The sequence below is a fragment of the Jatropha curcas genome, chromosome 6 (genome assembly GCF_041381405.1).
Source record: "Jatropha curcas cultivar XTBG-Jc1 chromosome 6, XTBG_Jcur_1.0, whole genome shotgun sequence".
Classification (NCBI taxonomy): domain Eukaryota; kingdom Viridiplantae; phylum Streptophyta; class Magnoliopsida; order Malpighiales; family Euphorbiaceae; genus Jatropha; species Jatropha curcas.
Window position 1 is genome coordinate 5,332,145 of NC_143156.1, and position 20,433 is coordinate 5,352,577.

General features: G+C 33.3%; 3 protein-coding genes across 5 annotated transcripts; 1 reads left to right on the forward strand and 2 right to left on the reverse strand.

Moving 5' to 3' along the window:
- Positions 1-8: 8 nt before the first annotated feature.
- Positions 9-5,803, reverse strand: AGD2 (Pyridoxal phosphate (PLP)-dependent transferases superfamily protein). The gene is made up of 10 exons (XM_012219139.4): positions 5,570-5,803; positions 5,405-5,481; positions 5,187-5,254; positions 4,792-4,908; positions 4,423-4,485; positions 3,933-4,037; positions 3,793-3,843; positions 3,044-3,364; positions 551-757; positions 9-433 (listed from the first exon to the last, which is right to left on the reverse strand). The coding sequence occupies exons 1-10, from the start codon at positions 5,647-5,649 to the stop codon at positions 140-142; spliced, it is 1,383 nt and encodes a 460-aa protein (XP_012074529.1). The 5' UTR covers positions 5,650-5,803; the 3' UTR covers positions 9-139.
- A 1,835-nt stretch (positions 5,804-7,638) lies between these two features.
- Positions 7,639-11,383, forward strand: LOC105635984 (G patch domain protein). The gene is made up of 4 exons (XM_012219138.4): positions 7,639-7,889; positions 9,529-9,745; positions 10,281-10,554; positions 10,903-11,383. Exons 2-4 carry the CDS (start codon positions 9,577-9,579, stop codon positions 11,207-11,209), a joined length of 750 nt encoding a protein of 249 aa, XP_012074528.1. The 5' UTR covers positions 7,639-7,889; positions 9,529-9,576; the 3' UTR covers positions 11,210-11,383.
- A 521-nt stretch (positions 11,384-11,904) lies between these two features.
- LOC105635982 (CBS domain protein (DUF21)) lies at positions 11,905-18,517 on the reverse strand. 3 transcript variants are annotated; one of them, XM_012219137.4, is made up of 11 exons: positions 17,756-18,515; positions 16,258-16,334; positions 16,096-16,179; positions 15,603-15,716; positions 15,431-15,517; positions 15,023-15,162; positions 14,841-14,928; positions 13,993-14,066; positions 13,753-13,877; positions 12,660-12,925; positions 11,905-12,147 (listed from the first exon to the last, which is right to left on the reverse strand). In XM_012219137.4, exons 1-11 carry the CDS (start codon positions 17,931-17,933, stop codon positions 12,103-12,105), a joined length of 1,278 nt encoding a protein of 425 aa, XP_012074527.1. In that variant the 5' UTR covers positions 17,934-18,515; the 3' UTR covers positions 11,905-12,102. The 3 variants fall into 3 exon arrangements, with proteins under 3 accessions (XP_012074527.1, XP_012074526.1, XP_037491139.1); XM_012219136.4 differs by having other exon boundaries at positions 16,096-16,334; positions 17,756-18,517; XM_037635211.2 differs by lacking the exon at positions 16,258-16,334 and having other exon boundaries at positions 17,756-17,919.
- Positions 18,518-20,433: the final 1,916 nt, after the last annotated feature.

Genomic DNA, 20,433 nt, shown 5'->3' on the forward strand with positions numbered 1-20,433 from the left:
GAATAGTCTTTTCTAATTGTTATATGTTTTGCATTTTATTGCTTGAAATGATAATTATAAATAACAAAACAACATAAGGGGTGAATACAGCAATGTTGATCTTTTAGCCAGACACTACAGATACAAAGAGTTATCTAGTTTACTTGTAAAGCTGCTTGAACCTTCTGCAGGCTTCTAAAATATTTTCCCTGTGACCAAAAGCACTAACCCTGATAAAACCTTCACCACCAGGTCCGAATCCGCTGCCAGGTGTGGTAACCACATGAGTCTTCTCTAGAATCTCACTGAAGACATCCCATGAACTCCGGCCAGGGAAGTGGACCCACACATATGGTGCATTCACCCCACCGTACACATTAAAACCAAGCGAATTAAATGTATCCATTATAATATCAGCATTTTCTTTATAGAATCCAACCACCTTTTGCATCGCCTGTAAGAAGATAGAAATCCATGAACATGAGTGTAATCATACTTCACCTTATGACCATATCTGATGAGCTTAAATACAGTGGAAAACAATAAAATAAGCAAAGATAACAAGATTGACATTGCGGCCTTCTGGAGAAAGGCAAGCCAGACCACCAGCTTGGACAACATTGGATGCACCGTTAAAGCAAGTACAAACAATACGGTTGAAGTCCTTGGCAACAGGGAAGCCATCTGAAAAGAGAAGCTCTTTTGGAACCACAGTCCATCCCAGACGGACTCCAGTAAACCCAGCATACTTGCTAAATGATGCAGTCTCAATTGCAACCTGCAGAGTTCAGATACCAATATGTTATTATTGATAGTGAGTGCAAGGTGTCAATACTCAATAACAATAAACTCCTCGCATCAGGAGATGTAATAGGCTCATGCAGACCAACGAACTAAGTTACAGTTTTATCTAGTTATCTCATCAAATTTTAACAAACGTGTGCATTTATCCAACAAATTGACAATCAGGTATAAACATTCGAAGAAAACATTGAATATGCATAAGAATTGTTTTCCCTATAAAAAAATATGGGTAATGGGATGATTTTGATTCTTATGAACAGACTATTCTGTTGCTAAAGCCAAAAAAGAACAAATGCATAGTTCCAAAAAGAAAACAGTTTCAAAATGGAGTGAAGACATAAAGGACCTGCACAGTGACTGAAAATTAAAAAATTAACACCAAAGCTTGCCAACATTTGGAAGTCAGGGAACCACGATGAATAGGAAAATAAGCAAAGCTTCCAAGAACTTGTGTCATTTATGTTCATAAGCAACAAAATTCATTTCATGTCCATGTAAAATTTGTTAGATAAACAGTAGATAATGCTCAAGTCAGAGACTTTATTGCCAAATGGTGGAATGAGTCTGATGCTAAATGTTATCCTGAAAGATATCATTCCAACATCACACATGATCCACGCAATTAATTACATAAATCAAATCCCAAGCTTGTTACAAGGTAATAGTTGAAATGTCATGTCAAACACATACAATAGCCCATTTCCTAGTCATGCCCTATTTTGTAGAAAAAATACTGTTGAGAGAATATATTGTAGGTGTATTTCTTGTATCTCATCAATCGATTACATAGGTCTATATATAAGGAATTCCTAAGCTACCTAGCTATTTAGGAATAGAAATCATAAACTAATTAGGAATCTAACTCCTAATAAAACTCTATTTACAACTAATCCTTAACACTGCCCCTCAAGTTGGAGCATAGATGTTAATCATGCTCAACTTGTTACAAACTACTACTTTCAGCAAAGCACAATACCATATTCAGCAACTGTACCCACTTCATTATAGCAATATAGAATCCCAAACCAAATAATAACAGCAGAATTAAGACAACACACTTAGGTTGTCAAAACAAATCTCACTGAACCAAAAAACAACTAACAGGGCTGTTTCAAGCTTCCATAATCAATGCCTCAAAGAGGAAGCCCAGTTGCGCAGATATTCAGAAACGCAGCAAAGGAAAATCTAGCAAATGGAGCACACCACTGAAGGCCAAGAACACAATGCAACTCACTGGGTTGCACTGCTCTCGACAAAAGAGAAGGTTCAAAAGCAGAATACCTGTAACTGCAGCAAAGGCGCAGTACTAAACCCTAATGCAAAAAGGAATCACTAGCAAATCACCGAAAATTACCTAAACCAATTGTCACAGCAAAGGAAAAATATGTTTCCTCAGCAAATTAAAGCAACAACAGTAGCAGAGGACTGCCCGACACAGCTGCAACAGAATCGCAGCAAACAAACCTATTGAATAAGCCCAAGAATGACGATGCAACTCACTGGGTTGCACGTCTCTCTTCAAGCCAACGTCGGAGAGAGGAATTGGAGTGAAAAAGACCATTGGACATGCGCCAGCGCGTGAACCAGAGCAGGAAGAAAGAGGTGGCGAGTGGTGGCCATTCGCTTGGAATCAGGCGACCGGATTCTGGGGAGTCGCTAATCGGCAGCTGGAGAATATCCTGGGGTGGGCGGTGAGGCAAAATACTAACCGTAGAAAGGCTTCCTAGGGTGGAAATGGCTTCTCGTAAGGGAAGTTTCGGGATTTTTTTTTTTTGAATGGAAGGCTCTAATACCATGTTGAGAGACTATATTGTAGGTGTATTTCTTGTATCTCATCAATCGATTACGTAGGTCTATATATAAGGAATTCCTAAGCTACCTAGCTATTTAGGAATACAAATCATAAACTAATTAGGAATCTAACTCCTAATGGAACTCTATTTACAACTAATCCTTAACAGCTGAATTTCCAAATGACAATATTTTCAAACATCTCTATGGTAGCATGATCTAGAATCCTAATCATGATAATAGAATTTAAACAACTAATCAGGGATTCATTTCATAACCAGGAAATTACAAATAGCAAAATCCTAAAACTGTGTTCAGTTTTACACACAGCTCCTACTTCTAATTAAAATATCGTATCTTGATAAGATGACTGAAGGCACGTTAAAAAAAAAAAGAATCGGAACAAATGGACAATGAAATCAATGCCAGCTAGCAGGGGTCAGAAAGTAAATTGTCAACTGAAAATTACCTCCTTGGCTCCAGGAATTTCAAATATAGACCGTGGCTTATCATCAGATATATACATGGCATATGCTGAATCATAGACAATGATTGAACCATTGTCCTTGGCAAACTGTACTAATTGCACCAGTTGCTCTCTTGTTGCAACAGAACCAGTAGGATTGTTTGGTGAACAGAAAAAAATGATATCTGTTCGAGAGACCTTAGACAAATCGGGAAAGAAACCATTCTCTGGACTACACCTCATGTATTCTATGTTTGCATATTTCTCAGCATCCTTTTGATACAGTCCAGTCTGGCCCATAATGACGCTCGAGTCTACATAAGCCTGCAATTTGACAGACAGCATTTAGTGCAAAGAGTTCTTGACTTCTTATATAGAAACTTTAATTTTCTGTTCCCATCCCCAACCCCCAATTCCACCCCTCTTTTTCCTTTCTATTTGATATGACCATTTGACATATACCACATAAGATAAGATAGAGCAAGTGATCCAATGATGTAGATATCTAATACTAAAAGGGCACCTATATCAAGAGAGTTGGGATGCCAGCCCTATCACCTTCAAGTGCATCATGAATATTGGCCAAGATATAAATAAGCAAATCCATGAAACTAACAAATGAAGTGACTGAATTGTTTATACAATGTTCAATTGAACATGACAGGGAAGGAGGAACAAACAGAAAAGGAGATGGAAAAGAAAACATATCACAAATTTGACAACTATAGTCCTAATAGAAAAACATAAATTACCGGATATGATGGATCTTGCACCGCCATTGTGACATTAGATCCAAAAAGAATCTGTCACAAAATTAATCAAGAAAGTTAACCAAGTCAAACAAAATATGAAACCAAACAAAGTAAAAACTTCCAAAACAAAAATAACGAACCTGCAGGCGGGATATGTCACATTTTGCACCATCAGAGACAAATATATCATCTTCCTGAATGCCAAGGTCTCCATAAAATGTTGAAGCAATTGCAGCTCTCAATGGCTGCACAGTATAACAATCTGTTATTCTAATATTCTATGTCTGCTACATAGTTCATAATCCAAAGAAAAAACCAACGCCTGTGAAGCTAAAGTCCTACAGTTTGCTTTCATTATTCAATATACCATTTCCAATTCTACAGAAAAGCGTTCTAACAAAAAAATATCCAACATCTAAATTAGCAGTGCAAATAAGAGCAATAACTTTTACAGGAATTATAATATTATCCAGGCATATCCTTCCTAAACTACCAATTACATAGCCTGTGCTACTGCTATATTTTTGTTTCTGCCTCTAAGAATGTTTGACTGTAGCTGGACTTCCAATCTCAAAATTATCAAAAACCTAAAGGTTTATAAAGCAGCTACTTCTCAAGATTTCAACGTACTTTTTCACCCTGTTCAGCTCCATAACCACTATAACCCTCAAGAGTGGACAATGCTTCTGATCTCTGTAAAAAGGGGAATCAATTAATAAGCGAAAAATAAATGCAATAAAACAAAATTTGTAGTTATAAGCTGCAAGCTCATTCAAAAGAATCAGAAAGAGGTGAAAAAAAAAAGAATTGTTTGAAAAACTATAATCATGCTACCAGTTTAAATTATTAAAATTTTTAATTCAACAATGCAGACAACAGTGCCAACAACAATGCCAAGAAAATAATTTGGACTAAATTGCTAATAAAAGCATAATTAATATACAAAGAATGCAGCAATAGTAAATAAAAGTTAACAAGTTAAATGGAGATGAACGAAACCTTAGATATTGCAGAAGTTATGACTTCTGGAATGGGCTCAGTGGTGTCACCAATTCCAAGGCTAATCACTTTTGAGTCAGGGTATCTCTGCAAGTGGGCATTCCTTCTACGAGCAATCTTTTTGCAAATGAGGAAAAGAACATGAAAAAGGAGAAAAATGAATGGCCAATACGAACATAATCTACAACACATCAGAACACAAATAAATAAATAAAAACTCTAAAAATGCCACTTGGTTAACTGCCATTTAAAAGCGTGGATAAAAACCTCAATGATAACAGAAAACATCAACTGATAGAATTGATTTCAGTTGCATGCCAAATGAAAGGCATTCAAGCCTATGGTAAAAACTTAAACAAGCTAATAAAACCTCAGAGATAGGACCATTTACAGACCTCTGGAAATAGGTATCCAGCTTGAAGCTTGGCCATGTTTTCATTGCGAGACACCTTTGTCTTGTAGGCTTAACAACAAATATGAAAATACATATACATGTCCAATCAAATATCAAATTATTAGAAAGAAAAATAACAAAACAATCCCAAGAACGCTCAAATAACATCAAAATGCAGCTTCTTTTCTATTAAACCCAAACAAAAAAGGGAAAACTCACTGGTCTTCTCTTCTTGAAGAATTGCTACACATCTACAAATCCCAAAATTTTTTGAGGGAAGCGAAACATCCCGGTTCCTAGAAAGATGATGAGAAATGGAAAAAAAGTTTAAAATGTTGTTTGGTTCTGAGAAAGCAAAGAGAGATTGCAAGAAAATTAAAATACCTATAGTTGAAGCTTGAAGAGGCTAAAAAAGCAGAGGAAGAAGCGGAGATAGAGGTAGAGAGATTCTGTGTTAGCGACATTGGTGTTGAAGGAAGCTAAACAGCAAGAACCTGTTGCAGGAAGCAGAGACTGGGAAACGGTAAGCACAAAAGTGACTGCACAAAGCAAAGGTTTTGTTTCTTCTGCTTGCTTATTTATCAATTAGGAAAAACCCTAGGCCATCAAAGTCCTTAATCAGTCGATCATTAATCGGTCAACACGCCGTCCCATTTTGTATTTTGTTTGCATGGTTGAACCAAATTTTTAGTCAATACAAATCAATTTGCTTTTTTTTTTTTTTTTTACCCTTAATTTATTAAAACGAAAAATAAAATTTTATAAAATGAAAGAAACTAAAAATTAGAAAATAAAATAAATAGAAAAACTAGATAGATATTCAAAATAAATCTATGGTTTCGTTTTCATAATCAAAAAAACTCATAATCGGAAAAAACAAACAACCGTGCCAATGCAAAGGTAGATATTATATAAATATATATATATATAATAAATTTGACAAAATATATAAATTCACTATTGTATCTTTTTTTTTTTTAAAAAAAAAAAAGAAAGAACGCTTGAAGTATTTTCAACTTATAAGATTCTACTTGTTAAACACTTCAATTTGACTCGTTAAAGACTTTAACTTATAAAATCAATTAAACACTTATTAGTAAGTTGAATTTTTTTTTTTTTTTTTTTTTTTTTGTAGTTAGTTGAAAGTTGTGAAAAATTATCATTTCAAAATTGCATTAAACAAATAAGAAATCAATTATTTATATAAAAATTAAAAATTTTAAAATTTTATTATAATATGCAAAAATGTACTATGTTACTAAAATTTTAATTCAAAAATATTAAAAAACACCTCTATTATTTTAAGCGTTACAAATATTTTTAAAAAAGTATACCGTTTGTTTGAAACAAACGAATTCTATAAAATTTTATGGAATTTATTTAAAATTTCATATATTTTATTTAGAAAGAAAAAAATATATATAAATTTTAATCTTGCGAGTTCAATTCTATGAAATCCAATATAGTTAAACCAAATTCCACAAAAACAAGTGGAGTTTCTAAATGAATTCCATAACACTAACTAACCTAACTTTTTATTATAAAAATACTCTCTTTCTTCTACAAAGTCAAATTTTCAATTTTTTGCATATTTAATTTGTTAATTGTATCAAAATTTGATCAAAATAATTTAAAATTAAGTTTTTTTAGGAAAATGTACTCATTGTTTATTATTAAAAAGATAATTTTTTTTAAATTAATCTCCATTTCTATATTGATCCGAAAATATTTCGCACAAAAATGAGAAAACAAAATTTTTGGGAACTGCTTCATTGATAATATTGATAAAACTTTTGAAATTAATTTTTTTGAAATTGGATATATATATATATATATATATATATATATATATATATATATATTGAACACTATTATTTATATGAATTTTTATATAAATTGCAAGACTATTATTCCTATACATATCTAAAATAACGTGAGTATATTTATTTATATAGATTTTTATTATTTATATTTGAATAAAAAAATAAAAATATTTGATTGAATATAATAAATATACTTGGTGGTTGTCATTTCTTTTTATTAAATTATTATGTCAAGGTATTATAAAAAAAATGACAAATGAATTTTATTTTCATTTAAAAATTTCTTCCGATCATAATTTCATGAATTCAATTAAATTTTTTATTTTAAACTATTACGTACCAAATATAAGATTTAATTTATAAATAAATTTTACATAGAATGTATTTATAAATAAATTTTATATTTATAATTTATTTATTCCAGGTATAAAGTGAATTTATATATTCTCAATTTGAATTGAATTTGTTGAGCATTAAAAAAAAAAAATTCAATTTTGGGTAGAGAGTCCCTCCCTAACGTTCTATTGATTTTTCTTTCCCCTAAAAGCCCAAAAAGCGTTGAAGCCCAGCCCTTTAACTTTGCTTAATTGTTGAGCTGAGATCTATATTAAGTATATAATTTTAAGAAAAAAATAATTCAAATAGGGAAATTAGGGATTTCATTGCAACTCTCTCAGTTTCTCCTCCTTTTCGAAGAAATTGCTGCGACTAGAGAGCTCCATAAATAAACGCTTCTGGTTTTACACTGAATAATTTCAGTGTGCAATCGGGTTTGTCAGATAAAATATTCAGCTTTATACTCTCAATCGCTCTTCTCTTCTTGCAGGCTGAAAAAGAGTTCTCGTTTTTTTCCCCTTCTTCTCTGCTTCTTTCTTTCTAACGTACGTGATTTAAGTTTTAGCATTTAGTTGATGTTCTGTCTTTTCAATCTTCAATTTTTATGTACTGGGTTGGTTCTGTTCTATGTGGATACGCTGTGGAAATCCAGAGAAAGGCAAAATTTTGATTTTTTCATATCTACTATAAATTAATCTATCTTGAAGGGGAATTTTTTTATATATTTAATTTAGTGGAATTAGTTGCTTAGATAATGTGATTTGGTGGCACTAGACCAATTGCTTTGGCAAAATGTTTGTAGAAATACTGAGTGGTTGATGTTACAGTTAGGTGCGCTGATTATATCCAGTTCAATTCAATTGTTTATTAATATGATCAGCATCGTTAAGAACCCTAATCTCAATAGTAATTGATTAATAATGTTCTTTTGGAAATTTTATTTTGCTTGTTTACTGCTTCAGTTCTGTCTCTTACCAATTGATGAAAGGAAGAAAATAAGAAAATCAGTAAAAAGGGAAACAAATCTGCATTCTGTACTTCAATTAAGTCCAGTTCTCTCTTTTTTTCTTCCAATTGTTTTGTTCGTGTGTTAATTTTGTAAGCCTTTTTCTGTCAAATTCTCTTTGTGGGGTTTATGAAGGTCCTTTTGGGTATTCCCCATAGTAATGCCCATTCAAACTTGCTTGTTCCCTTTTCCTCAGCTTCCACTCCAGTGGTTGAAAATTGCGTGCTTCTCTCTCTGTCTTTTTTTAGTTTCTATACTTTTCAGCTGTTAAGCTATGCAGAAATGTGGTGGTTGGGACTCCGAACATATAAGACTAAATGAAAAACTGGTTTATTTTCTCCTCTTGTTTATTGTTTTGTTTGATCCTTAATATCTTTTGTATCGAGGATAGTGTCCAGTGTTGAAATATCATCTTATTATTTTATCCTCAGTATTATAGGCTGCCAAAATTAGTGTGCTCACGAGTATTCATGGTTATGATAATTTTATTTATTTATTTTATGGATTCCAGTATTTTCCCCTTGTGTTTCTTTTTATTCTTCCATTTTGATGAGGGAGGGTTGGGCTAATTATTTTGGATTATCACAATTTGTAACAATGTGTTTCACACTGTAAAATATGAAATCTGTTTTTGCATCTGATGGAAGAATGAAACATATACGTTTACTGGAATGAATTTTTCTTTCTAGTTTTCATCTTTTTTCTGAATCTGGATTAATTTGATGTCCATTGTTAGATGAGTTTGTATGTGATGAAATGACCCTTATGATTGGTCTTCTCAGGAAATTTGATTCTTTGGGTTCAAAATTTCTTTCTGCAATAAATTTTACTCATTGTTATATTTCAGAGTAGAAATATTAGGACTCTTCTAAGTTTCTGTTCTTGTCTTATCACAGTTGAAGTTTATTGTCTGTGCTTACTATTGCTGACTAATGGTCAATGAATGCCATGAACTTCAGTTAATGGAGCCTCTAGCATCACGCTTTCACTCTGCCATTCCCTGTTATCTCCCTCATCTGCCTGTTTTATTTTCCTGAGAAGTTTCCTCGTTTCTTGCTTTGAACCTTCTATTACTCACTAATTGTTTGCTTGTAAAACTTAGATTGGAAAGTTTTAAGACAATGGTTGTTTTGTTTTTTTAATTTCACTAATCTCTACCATTTTCATTGAATTTTCAGCATCCATAAATCACTCAGTTACACTCTGAAATTTATCTAAAGGCTCTTATGGATCTTGAGACGGAAAACAGAATAGCTGCAATTCTTTTAAAAGAAGCAGCAGAATTGCGGCGACAAGCTGAGAGCGAAGGTGTGCATGTCTATCTTCAAAAACCTAAAGCTAGGGGTCGGCCGAATTCTCGATTCCTCACAGCAACAGTTCTTGGGGTACAGCAAGGTTGGTGTTTAGTTGCTTATTCATCCTTGCATTGTCTTTTGTCAGTTTTTATTTTTGAATATTATGTATGATGAATGTGAGCTTTTGTGGCATCAATTATATGGAGGCTTGGGAAGATTTCATGTTTCTTATTCTATAGTGAACCTGTTATTAGCTGGCTGATGTGTGAAAGAAATCTGGATGATTGTGAACTAAAAAGTGATTGTTAAAAAAATCACAGAAGCTGTGCTCAAGTCATTTTAAATAATGAGAGAAAGCAACCTGTTTTACTTAATGGCACCTCAAATAAGACTCTTGCATCTAAGGCTGCATCTTTTGTTATTAACTAGTCATCAAATAGGTGGCATACTTCTGATGTGTATGAGGGTGAATTCTCATGCATACTAAATGGTGCTATCTAAAAGTGATTGTGTTCACCATTGATTTTGTAGTGGCTTACTATTCCCTTTCTGTTCTGTATTTGCTTTGTACTGTGATTAGTATCTGTATGTTTTGTCCTATCTAATTTATCTCTTATTTGTCAACTGTTTTTCAGCAAATCGAGCAGTCGAGGTCAATGAGATGTGGCGAGTTCGGCAGAAAGAGATTGAGCTTGATGATAGGCTTAAAGATAGATCAAGACATGAAAATAGCAGCAGCAGTAATCGTAGGGAAATTGTCAACTCCCCTAGAAGCGGAAGTACAAGGCATGCTGTAAATGATAACAACACTATTGCTTCATGTTCCTCAAGCAAAAGGGCATCTGACTGCTATTCTAGAGAAGATGAAGGTTTAAGGGATGAAGAGGTTGAGGAATTTTTGAATTCAAGGTAACCGTATAAGCTTTTTTTTTTTTTTTTTTGTGTGTGTGTGTGTGTGTGTGTTCACATGCGTGCATAAAGGGAACACTGTTGGGGCTGAGCCTCATGCTTGGAATGTCAAATGCTTGTTGGCGAAAGGTATGAGCATAATGCTCACATGCTATGGCTGTGCTGATGCGTGGGCAGCGCATGGCACACCAGCACATGGTGTGATGCGCTTCAAGGCTGGAAGCAAAGCACATTGTTGTTGGGGTTCAGCCCCAGCTTGTGTCCCATAGCATGTGTTTGCACATCTTCCATTAGGTACTTGCATAGAGCAAATGTTATCCAGTTGTTTGACATGAAAGCTTTTGATAGGGTCAAGCGTGGTCGCGGTGCAGTAGGTTCAAGGATGGACGAAACAGGTCCTTATCTTCCTTCTAGTCCAGAATCCAAGGAAAAGCCATCCACGAGCCTAGCCTTGCGGGAACATCGCATCATTTTAGGTCCAGAGAGGCCTTTATCATTGATATCTTATGATCCTTCAGAAGAGGAGCTCGATAGGGATAGGCAGAAGAAGGCCAAGAAGGTTCACTCGAGGAGTTCAGATAAGCACTCTAAGAAACACAGAACAAAGGAAAAATCTAGAGATAAGAAAAAGAGTAGGAAGGAGAAGAGGAGATAGCACTAGTATGCACTCTTGTTTCCACATAATTTACAGGTTAATTGTGATGAATTTGTACAACAATACATTATTCTTGTTTTGTATAGTTGTGATGACTAACTAAATCCAAGATTATTTGCGCCTGAATTGTTACTAATGCAATTATTTTTGTATTGTCGTTATGTTTGCAAAGAACTTCCCATGCCCTTTCCATCCTTTTTTATACTTGATCTGGCAAATTTTTATTTGTTATTTATAATTATTTGTAAGAAGAAAGTTTTTATTATTTATTTATAAACAATTTAAGTGTTTCTCTCTTCCATGCGGGAATTCATCCGTATTTTATTTATTTCATTTATAAATAAATTTTCGTATTTGGATTGACTATAGAATTTATTTTAAATGTATAATTTCACTAATTTATGAAAACTTGAATTAACAAATAAATTTATAAAATTCATAAGTAAAGCTTTTTGTTTTGACAGTCAGTTTTTATCCGTCTGGATATGTGTCATGGTAACAAAAGTTAAAATTAACATCCATTTAATACCAATAATGACTTACAAATTGTCAATACTTTCAACAAGGAAAACAGAACAGAATATAACGTTTTTCGAATTGGGGTTTTTGAGTTCTTTGCATACACCTAATAAGTATATAAGAATTAGTCTTAGTTTTAGGTATTCTGCAACAAAATATAAATGCAGCCAAAATCGTGGAAAAAACATTTCCATTACCAAATGTGTCCAACTTACATGTATCCAGAACCAGAGTACACTAAACAAAAGTCATCCTTTGATCATTTCTGTATTCTCTGTTTTCAACACTAGCTCAAACAGTCCAACTCCCGAAACACGTGAAATATTTTGTGGTAATCTATTCCGTAATTATTCTGCTTCTTGTCAAAGTCTCTGTCATGAGTCCTCAACATGATGATCTGTCTCGTCGTAGATCTCCTCCTACGTTGTACAAAAACCAAGTAAGAATAACAGCCAATTTACACAAACTTTTCTTGTTCCGTTATTAGCAAAAGGAAGACTGATTATTGATAACAGACAACAAATATGGTGTCACTGCCACCTAAGTGAACAGAACCATACTCTTGAAGAGCATTCACATATGTACAAAAATGAAATTACCATAACCAAATAATCAATTAACCCAAAAATGAAATGCATACAACAACCACCCAATTAACAACGAAGTAAATAATTCTCCAATTCCCTTTTTCCTTGCAAATAAAATATCCACGTTATCTCTCTCTTCATTAAATTATCGATCATTAAGATTATTCCCTGAGAGACTTCTTCCTCAGCAGAAAAAGGACTCCATTGCATTCAAGTAGTTTTCAAGGAAAAATGTCTGATTGAATAATTTCATACTTCTTTTTTTTCAACACCCACTTTTCCTGGTCAGAAATAAAGGAATTTTGGATGGAATTGGAAAAACAATGATAAAACATAATTAATACCTGTAGAAGCTCTTCAATGACATCTTCCATTGTTATTATGCCTACAGCTTCTTCTTCTTCAGGAAGTTCTGGGAGTGGATTGCCATTTATATTCAGGATGTCAGAGTCAATGTCCTTCATCCACTTCCTGCTCCTTGTGATCCTAAGTGACGGATTGGAACTATTGGGAAAGCTTTTCGATTTATGAAGTGGCTTCTTGGTCTTTAAAATCCTCTCTGGAGTAGGCTTTTCACCATCAATATCAACTCTAACTTCTTTTACCGGATCTGTTTACATGAGAGAAAGAAAGCAGAATCATGAAAGTGATTTTCCATCATAGAAAGTGTGTTAGATATATTAAAACCTATGATTAGGCCCTCAACTGCAAGCTTAAACCTTTGATACTATGTTTGTGGAAAATATCAGAGGAAAGAAAATAGTACAAATTTTCTTTCTTTCACTTGTTTGGGAATGGAGAAAATATGGGAGGAAGAAAAATATGAAGGGAAAATAAATATGGGACCCACATGCCATTTTCTCTCCAATTTGGGAGGAAAGTTGGAGGAAATAAGATTACAATTTTATCCCTACTTATTATACTTTTTTGAAGAAAAGTAAAGGTTAAACTCATAATTTACTTTTCATAAAATCAATTCCTACTTATTTTCTTCTCAAATATCCAAACATTAAGAGGAAAATTCCTTTATATTTTCCCTCTTTATTTTCCTTCAATATTTTCTTTCTTCCCTAAATAGCTATCCAAACACACTCTTAACGTTGAGTTGGATCTTTGTCTGGGTAAACATGGAACACTAAAAGGTCTAAACCCTAATATTGAGCTCACCGCCGTTACTAATTAGATTTTGCCACAAGGTAGTGACAAAACTGTGCTCATCCACATTTCTTAGCCCAATAAGCTCTACTTGAAGGGCATGCTAGCCATATAGAAACCTATTATTGGCTCTAACCTACAAGTTTGAGCTTTTAGGTAGAGTCATTCTTTGATTAAAGAGTAAGAAGATTTTCACATGAAAATTTGTTTTTGGTACAGCTGAACAGCTTTTGTTAACATGGATAATGAGGACAGATAACAATATATGGAGTTGGCACTTACTGTCAACAACACTGCTAACTGGCTGCGGCTCTATCCCGTCACACTTTCTTACAACAACAGCCATGTGGCTGTGACCTTTCTGAAACTCATTCAATATATCATACAATGGCATAGTTTCTGGAACCCTAGAATATAAAACCAAAAGAACATCAGTTCACTACAATATAAATCACATGGAATGCTATCCAGAAAATAATTAGACAACTGCTTGAATTGTATAAACAACATAAAACAAAGTACCTGGGAATCCTCCGTATAGTAACATTCTTCACAGGTGTTGCATCTTCTGGGTGAATTGTCAACAAATTCTTCACCTAAATGATCACAAAGTGTTTCATTTATTATTACAAGAAGAAAGTTTTTAGGAAAATGCATTCATAGACAAGAACATAACTAAAAAAAAAAAAAAAAAAAAAACGAGTAGAAAAAAACCAAGAATTTCTGGTGATATGACATGGAAACTGATGGCCACACCAAAGTGCAAGTCAAAAAGGACATGAGAAACATGATGTTTTAAACCCAGCAACATTCCAATGCTCATGATGCTATTTCAATATCTATAGAAACTTATAAGAATTTCTCCTCCCTCATCATCTTAGACCCATATGTAGAACTTTCTTGAAAAATTTTTAACACATATATATACATATATTACTTCAGGCAAATAAATAAATAATCTAAAAAATGTTTTGACTCAAAAGCTAGTTAAAATATGTAACTTCTTGCTCTATTTGTTGATTTCCTAGTTTTGTAACAAATGCAATAAGCTAATGAGTTCAGTAATACTAATGTAATTCAGTGAACAATTTCTTATGTAAAATTTCAAACAGACAACATTTTATCTAAAGTACAGATAAAAATTTCAAGTAAAGATCTCATCAACACGTTAATTCTTTTTGCACCATATCCACTTAACATCCAATTTAGTCACATAAAATGCAAAGAAGCAGAAAAGAACAGAACCAAATTTTCAATAAAAGCCAGTTGCAAAGAGAATATTCCATACAGGGGAGGGGAAAAAGACTCCTCCCAAAATATTTCCGCTTTCATCTCCATTAAATATCTCATTGCTATCAATTTACATTTACCAGTATAAGTCCAATTATATTTGTAGGTTGCTCATAATAAACTGGAACTCTGCTATGACCTTTCTCCAATATCAAATTCATCAATGCCCTGTACAAAAGAAGTACGCAGTGCAGATAATGAAGATGAATTTAAGCATCAGAAGCAAGTTTCTTTTCAGTCTAATCCTTTCAGAACATCATACCTGTCAAGTATGGCATTAATGTCGATTGCAAAGGTTTCAGAAATAGGTGTCATGGCATCACTAGCTGTTTTCTCAGTAAGCTCAAGTGCTCCAGCTATAATTGTGGTCTCATCATGGGTCAGTTCTCCGCCTTTTCCAGCCTAATAAAGATAAATAATCGGAATAAACAGAGGAACGCATAACAAGAGAATGTATAGGCATATCAGGACTTTAGACAGAAGAAAATTGAATAATAATATATAACAAAATCGGCAAAATGATTAATGTCATGAAATCAAAGAGCTAGAGAAACATTAAAAAAGAGAAGGTAATGGAATAAGGTGCAAACATCCCACCTTTAGAAAGAGATACAATTGGAAAAGCATATAGTAGTCAATACTGTAAAGTTCCACTATGTACAAAACGCACCTCATTGCCATGAAAATTTACGAGTGTTTTCAATTCAGCTCTGCGAAAAAGTGCTACATGCCCATGACCCAGTAGAAAATCCAGAAGCTGGAATAATAAAAATAATAGGCAATTATTTTACTGATATAAGAGGGTTAAATGATTAGCGATCTCTTAAGCGAACAAATATCACCTTGCTGATTGGATAGGCAATAGGAAAGCAGATCCCAACAAGAATGCGAACAAATGGAGCCACTGCTGCACCAATTGCCAAACCGTATCGAGAACAAACAGATTGAGGAATAATCTGAACATCCAAACAAAGAGCAATTAGTACATCCATTGTTATTAGAGTTCCCCTGCAGCATCTCAAGAAAAAAAAAAAGCTGCATATCATCAAAATTCTCAGAAGAGTTATCTAACTCCACTTCTCAGTGAGTTTTTTTTTTTCCAACAAAGACAACAGATTCATTTTCGACACATATTCAGCAATGAAGATCCATGCATATTGTGGATCTGCACATAAATACCTCATTGGCTGAGAAAATTCAATGAGTAATATGCAAGTGGTACACACAAACAAGTCAAACTCATAAACACAACTCTCAAAGTTCCACTATATGTCTATCCACCTGTCTTGACTTTAATAACTCATCACAAATGTAAGCTCTAAATGGAATTCTCACCTCACCGAATAGGAGAATCAGTGTAACCGAAATTAGAATAGCACCCCAAGCTGTTACCAGACTGTCAAGAAAGATTGGAAGCGCCTGATAAAGAGAATAGTAAGATATCATTTTTAACTGTGTAAAGCAAATATCATTGCAGATATTCTGATCAAAAGGCACCTCCATAGCAGCAGCATTGCAAATGAGTAGTGTGCATAGCAATAAATGCTGATTTTTGACAACTGGCAATATCTTTGCTGTTTTATCACAACAGACAAGCAATCAGTTTTTGTAACATTAACATATTACCATATCATTGTAGTATAAAATTTCCACTCTAGTAATAGCACTTACACAGACTTAAAGCATTGTCTAGGGAGATGCAACATAAGCTACAAAATAGTAAACACTTGGATTTCCCAACAATGATCACCATGCAAAACTCAATATTAGACTATATATATATATATATATATTCAAAAAAAAAAAAAAAAAAAGGAAAAATTAAACCCCTCAATAGTATCATCCTCATAGTAGTATAAGTTTTTATTCCTAAAGTGAAACATCAATTATGAACAGTCACTTCCATGTTTCTTGACACAGCATTACTATTATCAATATCATCAGCCTCAAAACTTTCATACAAATTATGAAGCCTCGGAGGATAATTCAACCAGCTTCATCACACATCCTTTGACATTAGAAACCTAAACTAGTGACTGCAGTTATGTTATCAGTTCACTCATTATTAAATCAACAACTGAACAATGTCAGTAGCTATGTGGTGATGTGAATTTCCGTAGCAAGTCACCAACCAATTTCAAAAATTGCACGATTTTCCTAGTGGGAACTATCACTAAAGAATTTCCAGGATAGCAAACCCTGCAGTCAACTAAAATAGCTAAATTTGGAAATTTTTTGGTTCATAAGGATGTCATATGAACCAAGCTGATTGACAAAGTTAATGTCTGATTTATGCAAGTGATGACTAGAAGTTGAACAAATATGTGATTAAGAGAGTAGCAACAGAGAGGTGATAACAACAATGAAGTAGACCTCTCCAATATTCATATTCTACGTAACTGGTTTGCAAATTTAGGCACACCAACAGACAACAAATGTCAGGTGAATAGCACAACAACTAACTCCTACTTATCAGAGGATAAAATAAATGCATACTGTGAATAATAAGCCACAACTAGCAGTAAAACATTAATATCTTACTCCAAAATCTCAGTATTTTGCTCAATCATTTGAAGAATCAAGTGATTTTGAGTGGCCAAGGCTATGGAAATTCTCACCTAAATTTTTTTTGTTTTTATTCTTTTATTTTCTGTTCATCAAACTCATTGCTCCGAGAACAAGATCCACTTTAACCCTTTATTTTTGCCATTCACCTCTGTTTTTAAAACAAATGTGATTTTCTTTTTCTTTCTGAATTGATTGTCAATATGAATCTGTCAGGACACATTCTAAACAATTCCTTTTCTTTTTTTTTCTTTTTTTTTTTTTTGCTTAAGCGGGTCCCACGAAGAAAACACCACCGTCTAAAATCAATCTCTCAAATTTCCTCATTTATTTTCTTGCATTTTCTAGCTATCCAAACAAAAGCATAAAAGGGTCTAAAAAGCACAAAAACAAAGTAAAAATTGAGACACAGAAAGGGAAAACAAAGTACCAGCGTGTTTGCGGTCATTCGGGGTCCCAGACTGAGCAAGAACTTCAAGATCGACAGTGCTCATAGACATAAGCCCCAAAGTGAGCCCAGACATCAATCCAGCAAACACCACCAGAAATACTATTACCACAATGTTTATAAAGAAATTTGTTTCGCAGCATTTATACTCCACAGCCATTCAAAATTCCCGAAGGAAAGAAAAAAAAAAAAAAAGGAAAAAAAGAAAGAGACCCCCTTTATATAAAAAGGATATACAAAAAAACAGAGAAAGATAAAATAGAGAAACCGTATATTGTTTTTCGTTAGAGAAACGACAACCAGAGGTCCATCAACCCCATAAAATTTCTAACTTCATGCACAAGCTAAAAAGAAAATTGAAAAAAAAAATACGTTTCGAAACGAATTTCTTTCTTATATTTTCAAGAATTGAACTAATCTCTAAAGAATAGCGTGAAGCAAAAATAAGTTTCCCTGTGCAACAAAGAGAAGAGTGCAGAGAAAGAAAGAAACGGAGAGAAGAGACTATTGCGCCAAATACAAATTGAGGTAGATGAAAAGGCTTCGCCGGGAAAAGGGAGAGACAGATAATTTTCCGGCGAGTTATGATAACAAGTAGGCGATGAAAGCGACGGGATAGAGAGAGGGAGAAGGCGTAGAGAGTGTTTTTAGCGCAGTTATGGTGAAGGCGATGGGTTGATGGGAACTTGGCTGGCAGAGCTGTGAGGTGTGTTTGAATGAGGGGTGTCTGAGGTGTCAGAATATGCGACTTCAGTGTCTGCTCAACAGTTACTTAATTATTATTAATTAAAACTATTTACTATTTATCTTACTATTTTATTTTCAGACAAAATATATATATATATATATATATTTTTTTTTTTTTTTTTTTGAAACTAGATAAATAACACTTGACCAAAAATGCACGTTACTTGTAGTTGGAGGGATAGTAAAAAATACCTTATACCAACAGAATAAATTACATCTGAAGAGTAATTTAATACATCTGAAGAGTTATAGTTATATATGAAGATTTTTGAAAATGAATTAAGGTTGAAACGCTTACTAATTTTTTATTGTTAAATGAGATATAAGAAGATTTCATTGTAATGCAATAATAAATTTTAATTTTATTGCAATAAGTTAATTTGATCGATCTTAGTGAGAATTCTCAAATTTAAATTCTTTTGATCATAAATATTTTCACCGATTCAGTGAGTTCAGGAGAGGACTACCTCCGACTGTTCTATTATAAATTTATAACTCTGTTAGATCACGTTACAACATGAAAAGACCAGCATTATAACCTCCACCCGTGCAAACGAAAAGACCTTAGATCAACTCCACTTACTCTATACTCTCTACACTCACAAAATCTTCAATCCAACAATTTGTCCATTGCAGTCTGAATTTAACATTATTTTCACAAAAACCCTAGCCACCTTCAATTGCTCAAAAAACGCAGCCCAGATTAGATAATTCCTTCGGAAATCATGGCAGAAGGATTATGTATGAACCATATGTATACAGCTAGTGCTTTTATAAGATTTTACACGTGTGTATCAACCATTTAGATTTAGTTCAGTGCATTCGAACTCAGCCTTTTTAACTTTTAATTTATGCTGAACATGGTTCGACGTACCAAAATAGGATTGTTCTGTGTGTAGTATATATATTCTTTTTATTTTTAAATTTCAGAAACTGATGGTGAGTGTTTGATTACTCATGACCTATTTTATTAAATTTTATTATTTTGAATAACTGTTCATAGTCTTTTTCTTTATAAGCTGTGGTTTCTTTTTTTCTTTTTGTACCTTTTCTTTTCATTTCTTTAATTTTTTATTTAATAAAACAGATTTTTTTAAAAAAATAGCAATTCATCAATTAAAAAAAAACAGAGCAAGCATATACATCATAAAACATCTTGCAAATTGCTATAGATCTTTTTTTTTTTTTTTTTTTTTGAATGTTTTTAGGAAATTGCAGCAATCAAAGCTAGTTGGTTCTCCTTCTCATGCTTTTCCAAGAATTGAAGATATCAAGTATCTTGATTGGAACATTCGATTGAAATGTTGGACTGCTCATGAACTTCTAGCCACTCGAACTTTTACATGATAATCGAACGAGTTCTGAAACAAAACCGGGCCGGGCTTCAACGATTCATTAAAATGAGTTACACTTAAGTGATGGATTGAGCTAAAGTACGCTTATAAAAAGCTAAAGTAACTGACTTTTGTTGTTTTGTTCCTTTCGGTTCTTTCAATCAATCAGCTCCTTGTCTTTGTCCCATCAAAGAGATCATTTTGACATGTCTTATGTGATACTTCGTGAATTTCATGGGCCGTAATGTAGTGGAGATGGCCGCCATGGATTAACAGTGACAAAGAAAGGAGGACGACGACTCATGCCAAAAGCAACATGTTAAACACAAAACCCGGTTTTTACGGGTTGGTTCACTTCCCGGATTTACGGTGGATATTTGTTTTTTTAGTTTTTAAAGTTGAATCAAATTAGATCACTATTAGTTCGTGAATTAATCGGTTCGACTAATCAATCTGGTCTAATTTTTAAAACATTAGTTAAGGATGATTGACAGTGGTAAATAATAATTGATAATTGTACTTATCGATGATCAATAGATTATTAAATATGTATTTATAAAATTATAATTTATATTTATG